The sequence below is a fragment of the Carex rostrata genome, chromosome 3 (genome assembly GCF_964058835.1).
Source record: "Carex rostrata chromosome 3, lpCarRost1.2, whole genome shotgun sequence".
Taxonomy (NCBI): domain Eukaryota; kingdom Viridiplantae; phylum Streptophyta; class Magnoliopsida; order Poales; family Cyperaceae; genus Carex; species Carex rostrata.
In genome coordinates, this window is record NC_135920.1 from 5,760,725 (window position 1) to 5,779,367 (window position 18,643).

Sequence of the window (18,643 nt, forward strand, 5' to 3'; positions counted from 1 at the left end):
GAAGGTGTTTGGAGCACTCTAGTTGTGACTCTATATAGGAAGATAATAGGGTATTTACATCCCAAATACATCACTCCAATTAAAGATGTTTGGAGCACTCTAGTAATGTCTCCATACGGCAGGATAATAAGGAATTTACAAGCCTAATACAACACTCCAATTGAAGGTGTTTGGAGCACCCAAGCACTGACTCTATATAGCAAGATAATAGCGCATATACAGCCCTAATACAACACTCCAATTGAAGGTGTTTAGACCACTCGAGTAGTGATATAGAAAGATAATAGGGCATTTACAGCCCAAACACAACACTCCAATTAAAGGTGTTTGGGGCACTCTAGTTCTGTCTCTGGATGACAAGATAATATGGCATTTACAACCCTAATACAACACTCCAATTGAAAGTGTTTGGAGCACTTTAGTTGTGACTCTATATAGGAAGATAACAGAGTATTTACAACTCCAATACAACACACCAATTGAAGGTGTCTGGAGCACTCTAGTAATGTCTCCAAATGGCACGATAATAAGTCATTTACATCCATAGTACAACACTCCAATTAAAGGTATTTGGAGCACTCTAATTGTGCATCTAGATTGCATGATAATAGGGCATTTACAACAATAATTCAACATTCCAATTGACGGTGTTTGGAGCACTCTAGTTGTGACTCTATATAGGAAGATAATAGGGCATTTACAGCCCTAATAAAACACTCCAATTGAAGGTGTTTAGAGCACTCTAGTTGTGCCGTTAAATGGCAAGATAATAGGCCACACTCCAATTAAAGGTGTTTGGAGCACTCTAGTTGTGACTCTATATAGGAAGATAATAGGGTATTTACATCCCAAATACAACACTCCAATTAAAGGTGTTTTGACCACTCTAGTAATGTCTCCAAATGGCACGATAATAAGGAAATTACAAGCCTGATACAACACTCCAATTGAAGGTGTTTGGAGCACTCTAGTTGTGCCTCGAGATGGCAAGATAATTGGACATTTACAGCTCTAATTCAACACTCCAATTGAATGTGTTTGGAGAACTCGCGTGGTGTCTCTACATGGCAAGCTAATAGGGCATATACAACCCTAATACAACACTCCAATTGATGGTATTGGGAGCATTGTAGTTGTGACTCTCTATAGGAAGATAATAGGGCATTTACAACCCTACTACAACACTCGAATTGAAGGTGTTTGGAGCGCTCCAGTAATGTCTCCAAATGACACGATAACAAGGCTTTTAGATGCCTAACAGAATACTCCAATTTAAGAATTTAGGAGCACTCTAGTTGTGCCTCTAGATTGTATCGTACCAGGGCATTTACAACCCTAATACAACACTCCAATTGAAGGTGTTTGGGGCACCCAAGCAGTGACTCTATATAGCAAGATAATAGCGCATATACAGCCGTAATACAACACTCCAATTGAAGATGTTTAGACCACTCGAGTAGTGACTCAATATAGAAAGATAATTGGGCATTTATAGCCCAAACACAACACTCCAATTAAAGGTGTTTGGGGCACTCTAGTTCTGTCTCTGGATGACAAGATAATATGGCATTTACAACCCTAATACAACACTCCAATTGAAAGTGTTTGGAGCACTTTAGTTGTGACTCTATATAGGAAGATAACAGAATATTTACCACTCCAATACAACACACCAATTGAAGGTGTCTGGAGCACTCTAGTAATGTCTCCAAATGGCACGATAATAAGTCATTTAAATCCATAGTACAACACTCCAATTAAAGGTATTTGGAGCACTCTAGTTGTGCATCTAGATTGCATGATAATAGGGCATTTACAACACTGATTCAACATTCCAATTGAAGGTGTTTGGAGCACTCTAGTAGTGACTCTATATAGCAAGATAATAGCGCATTTACGGCCCTAGTACAACACTCCAATTGAAAGTGTTTGGAGCACTTTAGTTGTGACTCTATATAGGAAGATAACAGAGTATTTACAACTCCAATACAACACACCAATTGAAGGTGTCTGGAGCACTCTAGTAATGTCTCCAAATGGCACGATAATAAGTCATTTACAACCATAGTACAACACTCCAATTAAAGGTATTTGGAGCACTCTAGTTGTGCATCTAGATTGCATGATAATAGGGCATTTACAACAATAATTCAACATTCCAATTGAAGGTGTTTGGAGCACTCTAGTTGTGACTCTATATAGGAAGATAATAGGGCATTTATAACCCTAATACAACACTCAAATTGAAGGTGTTTGGAGCACTCTAGTTGTGACTCTATATAGGAAGATAATAGGGTATTTACATCCCAAATACAACACTCCAATTAAAGGTGTTTGGAGCACTCTAGTAATGTCTCCAAATGGCACGATAATAAGGAATTTACAAGCCTGATACAACACTCCAATTGAAGGTGTTTGGAGCACTCTAGTTGTGCCTCGAGATGGCCAGATAATTGGACATTTACAGCTCTAATTCAATACTCCAATTGAAGGTGTTTGGAGAACTCTAGTGGTGTCTCTACATGGCAAGCTAATAGGGCATTTACAACGCTAATACAACACTCCAATTGAAAGTGTTTGGAGCACTATAGTTGTGACTCTATATAGGAAGATAACAGAGTATTTACAACTCTAATACAACACACCAATTGATGGTGTCTGGAGCACTCTAGTAATGTCTCCAAATGGCACGATAATAAGTCATTTACATCCATAGTACAACACTCCAATTAAAGGTATTTGGAGCACTCTAATTGTGCATCTAGATTGCATGATAATAGGGCATTTACAACACTAATTCAACATTCCAATTGAAGGTGTTTTGGAGCACTCTAGTAGTGACTTTATATAGCAAGATAATAGCGCATTTACGGCCCTAGTACAACACTCCAATTGAAGGTGTTTAGAGCACTCTAGTTGTGCCTTTAGATGGCAAGATAATAGGGCCTTTATAACCCTAATACAACACTCCAATTGAAGGTGTTTGGAGCACTCTAGTTGTGACTCTATATAGGAAGATAATAGGGTATTTAGGTGTTTCGAGCACTTTAGTAATGTCTCTAGATGGCACGATAATAAAGTATTTACAGCCCTAATGAAACACTCCAACTAAAGGTATTTAGAGCACTCTAGTTGTGCCGCTAGATGGCAAGATAATAGGGTATTTACAACCCAAATACAACACACCAATTGATGGTGTTTGGAGCACTCTAGTTGTGACTTTATATAGGAAGATAATAGGGTATTTACAACCCTAATACAACAATCTAATTAACGGTGTTTGGAGGACTCTAGTAATTTCTCCAATAAGCATGATAATAAGGCATTTACAAGCCTAATACAAGACTCCAATTGAAGGTGTTTGGAGCACTCTAGTAGTGACTCGATATAGCAAGATAATAGTGCATTTACGGCCCTAATACAACACTCCAATTGAAGGTGTTTAGAGCACTCTAGTTGTGCCTTTAGATGGCAAGATAATAGGGCATTTATGACCCTAATACAACACTCCACTTGAAGGTGTATGGAGCACTCTAGTTGTGACTCTATATAGGAAGATAATAGGGTATTTACATCCCAAATACAACACTCCAATTAAAGGTGTTTGGAGCACTCTAGTAATGTCTTCAAATGGCACGATAATAAGGAATTTACAAGCCTGATACAACACTCCAATTGAAGGTGTTTGGAGCACCCAAGCAGTGACTCTATATAGCAAGATAATAGCGCATTTACAGCCCTAATAAAACACTCCAATTGAAGGTGTTTGGACACTCGAGTAGTATATAGAAAGATAATAGGGCATTTACAGCCCAAATACAACACTCCAATTAAAGGTGTTTGGGGCAGTCTAATTTTGTCTCTGGATGACAAGATAATAAGGCATTTACAACTCTAATACCACACTCCAATTGAAGGTGTTTGGAGCACTCTAGTTGTGACTCTATATAGGAAGATAATAGCGTATTTACAACTCCAATACAACACACCAATTGAAGGTCTCTGGAGCACTCTAGTAATGTCTCCAAATGGCACGATAATAAGTCATTTAAAACCATAGTACAACACTTCAATTAAAGGTATTTGGAGCACTCTAGTTGTGCATCTAGATTGTATGATAATTGGGCATTTACAACACTAATTCAACACTCCAATTGAAGGTGTTTGGAGCATTCTAGTTGTGACTCTATATAGGAAGATAATAGAGTATTTACAACTCCAATACAACACACCTATTGAAGGTGTCTGGAGCACTATAGTAATGTCTCCAAATGGCACGATAATAAGTCATTTACAACCATAGTACAACACACGAATTGAAGGTGTTTCGAGCACTCTATTTGTGCCTCTAGATGACAACATTATATGGCATTTACAACCCAAAGACAACACTCCAATTCAACGTGTTTGGAGCACTCTAGTTCTGCCTCTAGATGGAATCATAACATGGCATTTACAACCCTAATACAAAACTCCAATTGAAGGTGTTTGGTGCACTGTAGTTGTGACTTTATATAGGATGATAACAGGGTATTTACAACCCAAATACAACACTCCAATTGATGGTGTTTGGAGCACTCTAGTTCTGACTTTCGATAGGAAGATAATATGGTATTTACGACCATAATACAACACTTCAATTAAAGGTATTTGGAGCACTCTAGTAATGTCTCCAATAGGCATGATAATAAGGCATTTACAAGCCTAATACAAGACTCCAATTGAAGGTGTTTGGAGCACTCTAGTAGTGACTCTATATAGCAAGATAATAGTGTATTTACGGCCCTAATACAAAACTTCAATTGAAGGTGTTTAGAGCACTCTAGTTGTGCCTTTAGATGGCAAGATAATAGGGCATTTATGACCCTAATACAACACTTCAATTGAAGGTGTTTGGAGCACTCCACTTGTGACTCTATATAGGAAGATAATAGGGTATTTACATCCCAGATACAACACTCCAATTAAAGGTGTTTGGAGCACTCTAGTAATGTCTTCAAATGGCACGATAATAAGGAATTTACAAGCCTGATACAACACTCCAAATGAAGGTGTTTGGAGCACTCTAGTTGTGCCTCTAGATTGTATCATAACAGGGCATTTACAACCCTAATACAACACTCCAATTGAAGGTGTTTGGAGCAACGAAGCAGTGACTCTATATAGCAAGATAATAGCGCATTTACAGCCCTAATACAACACTCTAATTGGAGGCGTTTGGAGACCTCTAGTTGTGTCTTTAGATGGCAACACAATAGGGCATTTACAACCCCAATACAACACTCCAATTAAAGGTGGTTGGAGAACTCTAGTTGTGACTCTATATAGGAAGATAATACAGTATTTACAACTCCAATACAACACACCTATTGAAGGTGTCTGGAGCACTCTAGTAATATCTCCAAATGGCACGATAATAAGTCATTTACAACCATAGTACAACACTCTAATTCAAGGTGTTTGGAGCACTCTAGTTGTGTCTCCAGATGGTAAGATAATAGGGAATTTACAACCCTAATACAACACTCCAATTGAAGGTGTTTCGAGCACTCTAGTTGTGTCTCCAGATTGCAAGATAATGGGGTTTACAACCCTAATACAACACTCAAATTGAAGATAGTTGGAGCACTGTAGTTGTGACCCTACATAGGAAGATAATAGGGTATTTACAACCCTAATACAACACTCCAATTGAAGGTCTTTTGAGCACTGGAGTATTGAATCTACATAGTAAGCTAATAGGGCATTTACAGCCCTAATACAAAACTCCAATTGAATGTGTTTGGAGCACTCTAGTTGTGTCTCTATATGCAAAGAAAATAAGGCATTTACAACCCTAATACAACACTCCAATTGAATATTTTTTTAGCACTCTAGTTGTGACTCTATATAGGAAGATAATAGGGCATTTACTGCCCTGATACAATACTCCAATTGAATGTGTTTGCAGCACTCTCGTAATGTCTCATGATGGCAAGATAATAGGGCGTTTACAACCCAAATTCCACACTCCAAGTGAAGGTGTTTGGAGTAGTCGAGTAGTGACTCTATATAGAAAGATAATTAGGAGTTTACAACCCAAATTTAACAGTCCATTTGAACGTGTTTAGAGCACTCTAGTTGTGCCTCTAGATTGCATGATTATAGGGCATTTACAACACTAATTCAACACTCCAATCGAAGTTGTTTGGAGCACTCTGGTTGTGCCTAAAGATAGCAAGATAATAGGGCATTTACAACAGTAATACAACACTCCAATTGAAGGTGTTTGGAGCACTCTAGTAATGTCTCCAAAAGGCACGACAATAAGGCATTTCAACCCTAATACAACACTCCAACTGAAGGTATTTTGAGCACTGTAGTTGTCATTCTACATAAGAAGATAATAGGGCATTTACAACCCAAAAACAACACTCCAATTGAAAGTGTTCAGAGCACTCTAGTAATGTCTCCAAATAGCACGATAATAGGGCATTTACAGCCCAAATATAACACTCCAATTGAAGGTGTTTGGAGCACTCTAATTGTACCTGTAGATTGCATAATAATAGGGCATTTACAACCCTTATACAACACTCCATTTGAAGGTGTTCGGAGCACCCAAGTAGTGAATCTATATAGCAAGATAATAGCGCATTTACAACCCAAATACAACACTCCAATTGAAGGTATTTCGAGCACTCGAGTAGTGACTCTATATAGCGAGATACTAGGGCATTTACAGTCCAAATACAATACTCCAATTGAAGGTGTTTGGAGCACTCTAGTTGTGCCTCTATATAGGAAGATAATAGGGCATTTACAACCCTAATACCACACTCCAATTGAAGGTGTTTGGTGCACTCTAGTAATGTTTCCAGATGGCACGATAATTAGGCATTTACAACCCTAATACAACACTCCAATTGAAGGTGTTTGGACCACTCTAGTTGTGCCTCGAGATGGCAAGATAATAGGACATTTACAGCTCTAATTCAACACTCCAATTGAAGGTGTTTGGAGCACTCTAGTTGTGTCTCTCGATGGCAAGATAATATGGCATATACAACCCTAATACAACACTCCAATTGAAGGTATTTGGAGCATTGTAGTTGTGACTCTATATAGGAAGATAATAGGGCATTTACAACCCTACTACAATACTCCAATTGAAGGTGTTTGGAGCACTCTAGTAATGTCTCCAAATGACACGATAAAAAGGCATTTACATGCCTAATAGAATACTCCAATTTAAGGTGGTTGGAGCACTCTAGTTGGGCCTATAGATTGCATGATAATAGGGCATTTACAACCCTAATACAACACTCCAATTGAAGGTGTTTGGAGAACCCGAGTAGTGACTCTATATAGCAAGATAATAGCGCATTTACAGCCCTAATACAACACACCAATTGAAGGTGTTTGGAGACCTCTAGTTGTGTCTTTAGATGGAAACACAATAGGGCATTTACAACCCCAATACAACACTCCAATTGAAGGTGTTTGGAGCACTCTAGTAATGTCTCCATATGGCACGATAATTACGCATTTACAACACTAATACAACATTCTAATTGAAGGTGTTTGGAGCACTCTATTTGTGCCTCTAGATGGCAAGATAATTGGGCATTAACAACCTAAATTCAACATTCCAATTGAAGGTGTTTGGAGCGCTCTAGTTGTGTCGCTAGATGGCAAGATAATAGGGCATTTACAACCCTAATACAACACTCCAGTTGAAGGTGGAGCAATCTAGTTGTGTCTCCAAATGGCAAGATAATTGGGCATTTACAACCCTAATACAACACTCCAATTGAAGGTATTTGGAGCATTGTAGTTGTGACTCTATATAGGAGGATAATAGGGCATTTACAACTCTACTACAACACTCGAATTGAATGTGTTTGGAGCACTCTAGTAATGTCTCATATGATACGATAACAAGGCTTTTAGATGCCTAATGAAATACTCCAATTGAAGGTGTTTCGAGCACTCTAGTTGTGCCTCTAGATTCCATGAAAACAGGGCATTTACAACCCTAAAACAACTATGCAATTGAAGGTTTTTCGAGCACCCGAGTAGTGACTCTATATAGTAAGATAACAGCGCATTTACAGCCCTAATACAACACTCCAATTGAAGGTGTTTAGAGCACTCGAGTAGTGACTATATATAGAAAGATAATTGGGCATTTACAGCCGAAATACAACACTCCAATTGAAGGTGTTTGGGGCACTCTGGCTCTGTCTCTGGTTGGCAAGATAATATGGCATTTACAACACTAATACAACACTCCAATTGAAGGTGTTTGGACCAATCAAATAATGTCTCCAGATGGCACGATAATAAGGTATTAACAACCCTAATACACCACTCCAATTGAAGGTGTTTGGGCACTCTATTTGTTCCTTTATATGGCAATATTATATGGCATTTACAACCCAAATACAACACTTCAATTGAAGGTGTTTGGGGCACTCTAGTTTTGTCTCCAGATGATAAGATAATAGGGAATTAACAACACTAATACAACACTCGAATTAAAGAAAATATTTGGAGCACTGTAGTTGTGACTCAACATAGGAAGATAATAAGGTATTTACAACCCTAGTACCACACTTCAATTAAAGGTGTTTGGAGCACTCTTGTTGTGCTTCTCGATTGCATGATTATAGGGCATTTACAACATTAATTCAACACTGCAATTAAAGGTCTTTCGAGCGCCCTAGTTATGTCTCGAAATGACATGACAATAATACTCCAATTGAAGGTATTTGGAGCACTCTAGTTGTGTCTCTAGATTTCAAGATAATAGCGCATTTACGGCCCTAATACAACACTCCAATTGTAGGTGTTTAGAGCACTCTAGTTGTGCCTTTAGATGGCAAGATAATAGGGCATTTACTACCCTAATACAACACTCCAATTGAAAGCGATTGGAGCACCCTAGTAATGTCTACAGATGGAACGATAATTAGGTATTTACAACACTAATACAACACTCCAATTGAAGGTGTTTGGAGCAGTCTAGTTGTGCCTCGAGATGGCAAGATAAAAGGACATTTACGGCTCTAATTCAACACTCCAATTGAAGGTGTTTGGAGTACTCTAGTTGTGACTCTAGATGGCAAGATAATAGGGCATATACAACCCTAATACAACACTCCAATTGAAGGTATTTGGAGCATTGGAGTTGTGACTCTATATAGGAAGATAATAGGGCATTTACAACCCTACTACAATACTCGAATTGAAGGTGTTTGAAGCACTCTAGTACTGTCTCCAAATAACACGATAACAAGGCTTTTAGATGCCTAATAGAATACTCCAATTGAAGGTGTTTAGAGCACTCTAGTTGTGCCTCTAGATTGCTTGATAACAGGGCATTTACAACCCTAATACAACTCTCCAATTGATGGTTTTAGGAGCACCCGAGTAGTGACTCTATATAGTAATATAATAGCGCATTTACAGCCCTAATACAACACTCCAATTGAAGGCGTTTGGAGCCCTCTAATTGTGTCTCTAGATGGCAAGCTAATAGGAAATTTCCAACACTAATACAACACTCCAATTGAAGGTGTTTGGACTACTCATTTAATGTCTCCAGATGGCACGATAATAAGGTATTAACAACTCTAATACAACGCTCCAATTGAAGGTGTTTGGAGCACTCTAGTTGTGCCTATAGATTGCATAATAATAGGGCATTTACAACCTAATACAACACTCCAATTGAAAGTCTTTGGAGCACTCGAGTAGTGACTCTATATAGCGAGATAACAGGGCATTTACAGTCCAAATACAATACTCCAATAGAAGGTGTTTGGAGCACTCTAGTTGTGCCTCTATATAGGAAGATAATAGGGCATTTACAACCCTAATACAACACTCCAATTGAAGGTGTTTGATGCACTCTAGTAATATCTCCAGATGACACGATAATTAGGCATTTACAACACTAATACAACACTCCAATTGAAGGTGTTTGGACCACTCTAATTGTGCCTCGAGATGGCAAGATAAATGGACATTTACAGCTCTAATACAACACTCCAATTGAAGGTGTTTGGAGCACTCTAGTTGTGTCTCTAGATGGCAAGATAATAGGGCATATACAACCCTAATACAACACTCCAATTGAAGGTATTCGGAGCATTGTAGTTGTGACTCTATATAGGAAGATAATAGGGCATTTACAACCCTACTACAACACTCCAATTGAATGTGTTTGGAGCACTCTAGTAATGTCTCCAAATGACACGATAAAAAGGCATTTACATGCCTAATACAATACTCCAATAGAAGGTGTTTGGAGCACTCTAGTTGGGCCTATAGATTGCATGATAAGAGGGCATTTACAACCCTAATACAACACTCCAATTGAAGGTGTTTGGAGCACCCGAGTAGTGACTCTATATAGCAAGATAATAGCGCATTTACAGCCCTAATACAACACTCTAATTGGAGGCGTTTGGAGACCTCTAGTTGTGTCTTTAGATGGCAACACAATAGGGCATTTACAACCCCAATACAACACTCCAATTAAAGGTGTTTGGAGCACTCTAGTAATGTCTCCAAATGACACGATAACAAGGCTTTTAGATGCCTAATAGAATACTCCAATTGAAGATGTTTAGAGCACTCCAGTTGTGCCTCTAGATTGCATGATAATACGGCATTTACAACCTTAATACAACTCTCCAATTGAAGGTTTTTGGAGCACCCGACTATTGACTCTATATAGTAATATAATAGCGCATTTACAGCCCTAATACAACACTCCAATTAAAGGTGTTTGGAGCCCTCTAATTGTATTTCTAAATGGCAAGCTAATAGGGCGTTTACAACACTAATACAACACTCCAATTGAAGGTGTTTGGAGCACTCTAGTTGTGCCTGTAGATTGCATAATAATAGGGCATTTACAACCCTTATACAACACTCCAATTGAAGGTGTTTGGAGAACTCTAGTTGTGAATCTATATAGCACGATAATAGCGCATTTACAACCCTAATACAACACTCCAGTTGAAGGTGTTTTGAGCACTCAAGTTGTGACTCTATATAGCGAGATAATAGGGCATTTACAACCCTAATACAACACTCTCATTGAAGGTGTTTGGTGCACTCTAGTAATGTCTCCAGGTGGCACGATAATTAGGCATTTACAACACTTGTACAACATTCCAATTGAAGGTGTTTGGACCAATCTAGTTGTACCTCGGGATGACAAGATAATAGGACATTTACAGCTCTAATTCAACACTCCAATTGAAGGTGTTTGGAGCACTCTAGTTGTGTCTCTAGATGGCAAGATAATAGGGCATATACAACCCTAATACAACACTCCAATTGAAGGTATTTGGAGCAATGTAGTTGTGACTCTATATAAGAAGATAATAGGGCATTTACAACCCTACTACAACACTCCAGTTGAAGGTGTTTGAAGCACTCTAGTAATGTCTCCAAATGACACGATAAAAAGGCATTTACAACCCTAATACAATACTCCAATTGAAGGTGTTTCGAGCACTCTAGTTGTGTCTCCAGATGGCAAGATAATAGGGCATTTACAACGCTAATACAACAGTCAAATTGAAGATATTTGGAGAACTGTAGTTGTGACTGTACATAGGAAGATAATAGGGTATATTTACAACCCTAATACAACAGTCCAATTAAAAGTGTTTGGAGAACTCTATTATTGTCTCCAAATTGCACGGTAATAAGGTATTTACAACCCTAATACAACACTCCAATTGAAGGTGTTTGGAGGACTCTAGATGTGCCTCTAGACGGCAGGATAATAGGGCATTTACAACCCAAATTCAATACCAATTGAAGGTGTTTGGGGCACTCTAGTTGTGTCTCCAGATGGCAAGATAATAGGGCATTTACAACCCTAAAACAACAATTCAATTGAAGGTATTTGGATCACTGTATTTGTGACTTTATATAAGAAGATAATAGGGTATTTACTCCCGTAATACAGCACTCCAATTAAAGGTGTTTGAAGCACTCTAGTAATGTCTCCAATAGGCATGATAATAACGCATTTACAAGCCTAATACAACTCTTCAATTGAAGGTGTTTGGAGCACTCTAGTAGTGACTCTATATAGCAAGATAATAGCGCATTTACGGCCCTAATACAACACTCCAATTGAAGGTGTTTAGAGCACTCTAGTTGTGCCTTTAGATGGCAAGGTAATAGGGCATTTACAAACCTAATACAACACTCCAATTGAAGGTGTTTGGAGCACTCTAGTTGTGACTCTATATAGGAAGATAATAGGGTATTTACAACCCTAATACAACACTTCAGTTGAAGGTGTTTGGTGCACTCTAGTTGTGCCTCTAGATTGCATGATAATAAGGCATTTACAACCCTAATACAACACTCCAATTGAAGGTGCCTGGAGCGCTCTAGTAATGTCTCCAAATGACACGATAATAAGGCATTTACAACCCTAGCACGACACTTCAATTGAAGGTGTTTGGAGCACTCTAGTTGTGCCTCTAGATTGTGTGATTATAGGTCATTTATAACACTAATTCAACACTCCAATTGAAGGTGTTTGGAGCACTCTAGTTGTGCCTCTTGTTTGCATGATAATAGGGCATTTACAACCCGAATAGAACACTCCAATTGAAGGTATTTGAAGCATTGTAGTTGTGACTCTATATAGGAAGATAATAGGGCATTTACAACCCTACTACAACACTCCAATTGAATGTGTTTGGAGCACTCTAGTAATGTCTCCAAATGACATGATAAAAAGGCATTTACATGCTTAATACAATACTCCAATTGAAGGTGTTTGGAGCACTCCAGTTGGGCCTATAGATTGCATGATAACAGGGCATTTACAACCCTAATACAACACTCCAATTGAAGGTGTTTGGAGCACCTGAGTAGTGACTCTATATAGCAAGATAATAGCGCATTTACAGCCGTAATACAACACTCCAATTGAAGGCGTTTGGAGACCTCTAGTTGTGTCTTTAGATGGCAACACAATAGGGTATTTATAACCCCAATACAACACTCCAATTGAAGGTGTTAGGAGCACTCTAGTAATGTCTCCAAATGGCACGATAATTACGCATTTACAACACTAATACAACACTCCAATTGAAGGTGTTTGGAGCACAATATTTGTGCCTCTAGATGGCAAGATAATTGGGCATTAACAACCCAAATTCAACATTACTATTGAAGGTGTTTGGAGCACTCTAGTAATGTCTCCAGATGGCACGATAATTAGGCATTTACTACACTAATACAACACTCCAATTGAAGTTATTTGGAGCACTCTAGTAGTGCCTCTAGATTGAATGATAATAGGGCATTTACAACCCTAATAGAACACTCCAATTGAAAGGTATTTGGAGCATTGTAGTTGTGACTCTATATAGGAAGATAATAGGGCATTTACAACCCTACTACAACACTCCAATTGAAGGTATTTGAAGCATTGTAGTTGTGACTCTATATAGGAAGATAATAGGGCATTTACAACCCTACTACAACACTCCAATTGAAGGTATTTGAAGCATTGTAGTTGTGACTCTATATAGGAAGATAATAGGGCATTTACAACCCTACTACAACACTCCAATTGAATGTGTTTGGAGCACTCTAGTAATGTCTCCAAATGACATGATAAAAAGGCATTTACATGCTCCCTACTACAACACTCCAATTGAATGTGTTTGGAGCACTCTAGTAATGTCTCCAAATGACATGATAAAAAGGCATTTACATGCTTAATACAATACTCCAATTGAAGGTGTTTGGAGCACTCCAGTTGGGCCTATAGATTGCATGATAACAGGGCATTTACAACCCTAATACAACACTCCAATTGAAGGTGTTTGGAGCACCTGAGTAGTGACTCTATATAGCAAGATAATAGCGCATTTACAGCCGTAATACAACACTCCAATTGAAGGCGTTTGGAGACCTCTAGTTGTGTCTTTAGATGGCAACACAATAGGGTATTTATAACCCCAATACAACACTCCAATTGAAGGTGTTAGGAGCACTCTAGTAATGTCTCCAAATGGCACGATAATTACGCATTTACAACACTAATACAACACTCCAATTGAAGGTGTTTGGAGCACAATATTTGTGCCTCTAGATGGCAAGATAATTGGGCATTAACAACCCAAATTCAACATTACTATTGAAGGTGTTTGGAGCACTCTAGTAATGTCTCCAGATGGCACGATAATTAGGCATTTACTACACTAATACAACACTCCAATTGAAGTTATTTGGAGCACTCTAGTAGTGCCTCTAGATTGAATGATAATAGGGCATTTACAACCCTAATAGAACACTCCAATTGAAAGGTATTTGGAGCATTGTAGTTGTGACTCTATATAGGAAGATAATAGGGCATTTACAACCCTACTACAACACTCCAATTGAAGGTGTTTGGAGCACTCTAGTAATGTCTCCAAATGACACGATAAAAAGGCAGTTACATCCCTAATACAATACTCCAATTGAAGGTGTTTGGAGCACTCTAGTTGTGCCTATAGATTGCATGATAACAGGGCATTTACAACCCTAATACTACACTCCAATTGAAGGTGTTTGGAGCACCCGAGTAGTGACTCTATATAGCAAGATAATAGCGCATTTACAGCGGTAATACAATACTCCAATTGAAGGCGTTTGGAGACCTCTAGTTGTATCTTTAGATGGCAACACAATAGGGCATTTACAAACCCAATACAACACTCCAATTGAAGGTGTTTGGAGCACTCTAGTAATGTCTCAAAATCACACGATAACAAGGCTTTTATAAACCTAATAGAATACTCCAATTGAAGGTGTTTGGAGCACTCAAGTTGTGCCTTTAGATTGCATGCTAACAGGGCATTTGCAACTCCAATACAACTCTCCAATTGAAGGTTTTTGGAGCACCCGAGTAGTGACACTATATAGTAAGATAATAGCGCATTTACAGCCGAATACAACACTCCAATTGAAGTTGTTTGGAGCCCTCTAATTGTTTCTCTAGATGGTAAGCTAAAAGGGCATTTCCAACACGAATACAACACTCCAATTGAAGTTGTTTGGAGCCCTCTAATTGTGTCTCTAGATGGCAAGCTAAAAGGGCATTTCCAACACTAATACAGCACTCCAATTGAAGGTGTTTGGACCACTCATGTAATGTCTCCAGATGGCACGATAATAAGGTATTGACAATCCTAATACAACAGTCCAATTGAAGGTGTTTCGAGCACTCTAGTTGTGTCACGATATGACAACATAATAGGGTATTTACAACCCTAATACAACACTCCAATTGGAGGTATTTGGAGCATTGTAGTTGTGACTTTATATAGGAAGATAATAGGGCATTTACAACCCTACTACAACACTCCAATTGAAGGTGTTTGGAGCACTCTAGTAATGTCTCCAAATGACACGATAAAAAGGCATTTACTTGCCTAATACAATACTCCAATTGAAGATGTTTGGAGCACTCTAGTTGTGCCTGTAGATTGCATGATAACAGAGCATTTACAACCCTAATACAAGATTCCAATTGAAGGTGTTTGGAGCACCCGAGTAGTGACTCTATATAGCAAGATATTAGCGCATTTACAGCCCTAATACAAGACTCCAATTGAAGGTGTTTGGAGACCTCTAGTTGTGTCTCTAGATGGCAACATAATAGGGCATTTACAACCCCAATACAAAACTCCAATTGAAGGTGTTTGGAGCACTATATTTGTTCCTCTAGATGGCAAGATAATAGGACATTAATAACCCAAATTCAACATTCCAATTGAAGGTGTTTGGAGCACTCTAGTTGTGTCTCTAGATGGCAAGATAATAGGGCATTTACAACCCTAATACAACACTTCAATTGAAGTTGTTTAGAGCACTCGAATAGTGACTCTATATAGCAAGATAATAGGGCATTTACAGTCCAAATACAATACTAGAATTGAAATTGTTTGCCCCTAGTTGTGTCTCTAGATGGCAAGATAATAAGGCATTTACAACCCTAATACAACACTCTAATTGAAGATGTTTGGACCACTCAAGTAATGTCTGCAGATGGCACGATAATAAGGTATTTACAACCCAAATACAACACTCCAATTGAAGGTGTTTGGAGCACTCTATCTGTGTCTCTAGATGGCACGATAATAAAGTATTTAAATGAAAATATTAAGATGATAAAAAAAAATAATAGTGGACCTCCCCTATAGTGGGCGGTCAGGTCCTCAGAGTGGACCCCTATAGGGGGCGGTTGGGACAGTTTTAAAAAAAAATCGATTGTATTTTCATTACAAACTTTTTTTTAGGGTATTAATAAAAAATTCGGCCAAAAGGGCTTCAATAGAAAGTCATTCTGGTAATGATCACACAAAAATTGATATTATATAACAAATTAACTACAACAAATTAAAAAAAAAACCAGCAAATAGGGTGCAATTAGAATGAATTCAGAACGAAGAATTCAAAAGTTATACATGTATACAAATGCTCATACGGTAGGAAAAGAGATACAGGATGGTAAGAATTTATGGGATTTACAAGGGCTTTCTGATGAAAAAATTAGAGGCAAAATATTTTGTTTTGTGTTTTATTTTATTAAAAAAACAAATTTTGGAACTTTTTTTATTTTTATTACTTATATGATAATGACAAAATAGGTTATTGTTAGCTTAGCTATACAGGAGACGTAAAATTATTCCATACTTATAATTCAATGTGTTTTTTTTTACAAAAAAATAAATTATGTTTAATATTTTTTTATTGTGCATTCTTTACTAATTTTAAAGATATTATGAATAAATTATTTAAAAAATTTACACAATCAAAGTTATTTTGTTTAAATACCTTCAATATATATTATTTTACACAATCAAAGTTTAGAAATTATTTTTTTCAAAACTAAATATCATGTCATGCTATTAGATTATTTTCATCAAATGTATAACTTCCATTGTTATATTTATTTCTTTGCAAATAAACTATATGCACGTTTATCTATTTTTTATGCCATAGGTACTTTACCGATTCAAGGTTAAGAATAAAAATTCATTGTAATTGCAACAAAGAAAACATAGGATAACAACAACAAAACTAATCCTAATACGTACTAATATGAAAGCATTTTCAATATCCTTACCCGTTGATAGTTTTATACTCATGGTGGTGGTGCCCAGTAGCAATTTCCTTAATTACAAGGTAGAAAGTATAAAATATAACGGGCACGCACCTTATTACAATTAATAGTTTTGGGTCACCATCCAAAAAAAAAAATGCTGGGGAAGTTTGTGTATTATACGCCAACGAAACCTCGGTATTTCATGATGTATTAGAAGAATCCAGGGAAGAATAAAATACAGAGAAGAAAAAAAGGATAAGCTAATAAGTGGGCATTTCTAACTACGTTGGTTCTTTATGTTGAATATTCAGCATGTGTTATCTTTGAAATTCTATCTCAGTTTGAAATGTTTGAAATTAGGAACGAAACTAGAAAATTTTGGTAGGAGTGGTTAAAAATTAAAATGCACAATTGTAGTGAATGAGATTTGAACTCTCGACTTCTCAACTACAAAATTAAGTTTTAATCACTAAATCATAACTAAACACATGTTATTTATTTTAAGTGTTGGTCTATATAAAAAGTTTAAAGAAACATAAATTTAATTAAATTTTTATATGCAAAATTAAAATATTAAAATTATAAGAGTGGCTTAGCCATTTTTGACTATGTCTTAGATCTACCTCTGTTTGAAATGTTTTTCTTTTAAATATCTTTAATTTTTCTAGCCGGCAGATTTCTAGGTTTTTTCTGACATATTTATTTAAAATAGTTTGTATTTGATATTACACGGAAAATAAAAATTGTATTATGATAAATATTATTTTGTAAGAATAAGATGTATATGTATATAAACTAAAGATATTGTCTTTTTTTGAGAACCAGGTAGCAGCTACCAGGATTACATAATATAAATTTGTTTACAACTTCTAGATCCTAATTTCATAACTCCTCTCAATTTAATACACAACTTCCTGCACTACCACTCATTCTACAGTATTTCAACCATAGTTGCGCCTCCTCCTTGACCTCCTGCGCCAACAGCCAAGATGGCTTCCTCTCATTTCTGAAAATAACAGCATTTCTTTGCTTCCATACTCCCCACAACACAGCCATGAACCTAGCAGCCCAGACCCGCTTAGGTTCGCACACCGTATGTCCGTTTCGCATCCAAAAAGAGTCTCAAGTCATTTGGATTGTAACACCTGCATGCAAGTGCAGACCCGATAATTCCCATACCCGCTTTGCATAACTACATTGAAAAAACAGATGTAAACCTGTTTCAATTGTGCAGTTCTGACACAAGACACACCGGGTATCACAATTCATTCCTCGATGTATAGGTTGCACAAAATGCTTGTAGTTCACAATTCGTTTCAGATTATTTTGGGCTCAATTCACCAATAACTTGAGTAATTGGATCTAACTCGAATTGACTTATTCAATTGACTCATGAGTTGAGTCCGAGTTACCCCCAACTCGCTCATGAGCAACTCGAATTAGTATATTTTTTGAAAAAAATTCCGGCCAATGACCATACCCCAACTTGAGTCAACAGTCAAGACTCAAGAGTCA

General features: G+C 37.4%; 1 protein-coding gene across 1 annotated transcript in view; it reads right to left on the reverse strand.

The window, feature by feature from the left end:
• Positions 1-18,184, reverse strand: part of LOC144551378 (signal recognition particle subunit SRP54 2-like) — a 31,021-nt gene extending 12,837 nt beyond the window's left edge. Inside the window, exon 1 of the mRNA XM_078299321.1 lies at positions 18,035-18,184. Within this exon, the coding sequence (XP_078155447.1) occupies positions 18,035-18,184 (150 nt within the window). The remainder of the gene's footprint in view (positions 1-18,034) is intronic.
• Positions 18,185-18,643: the final 459 nt, after the last annotated feature.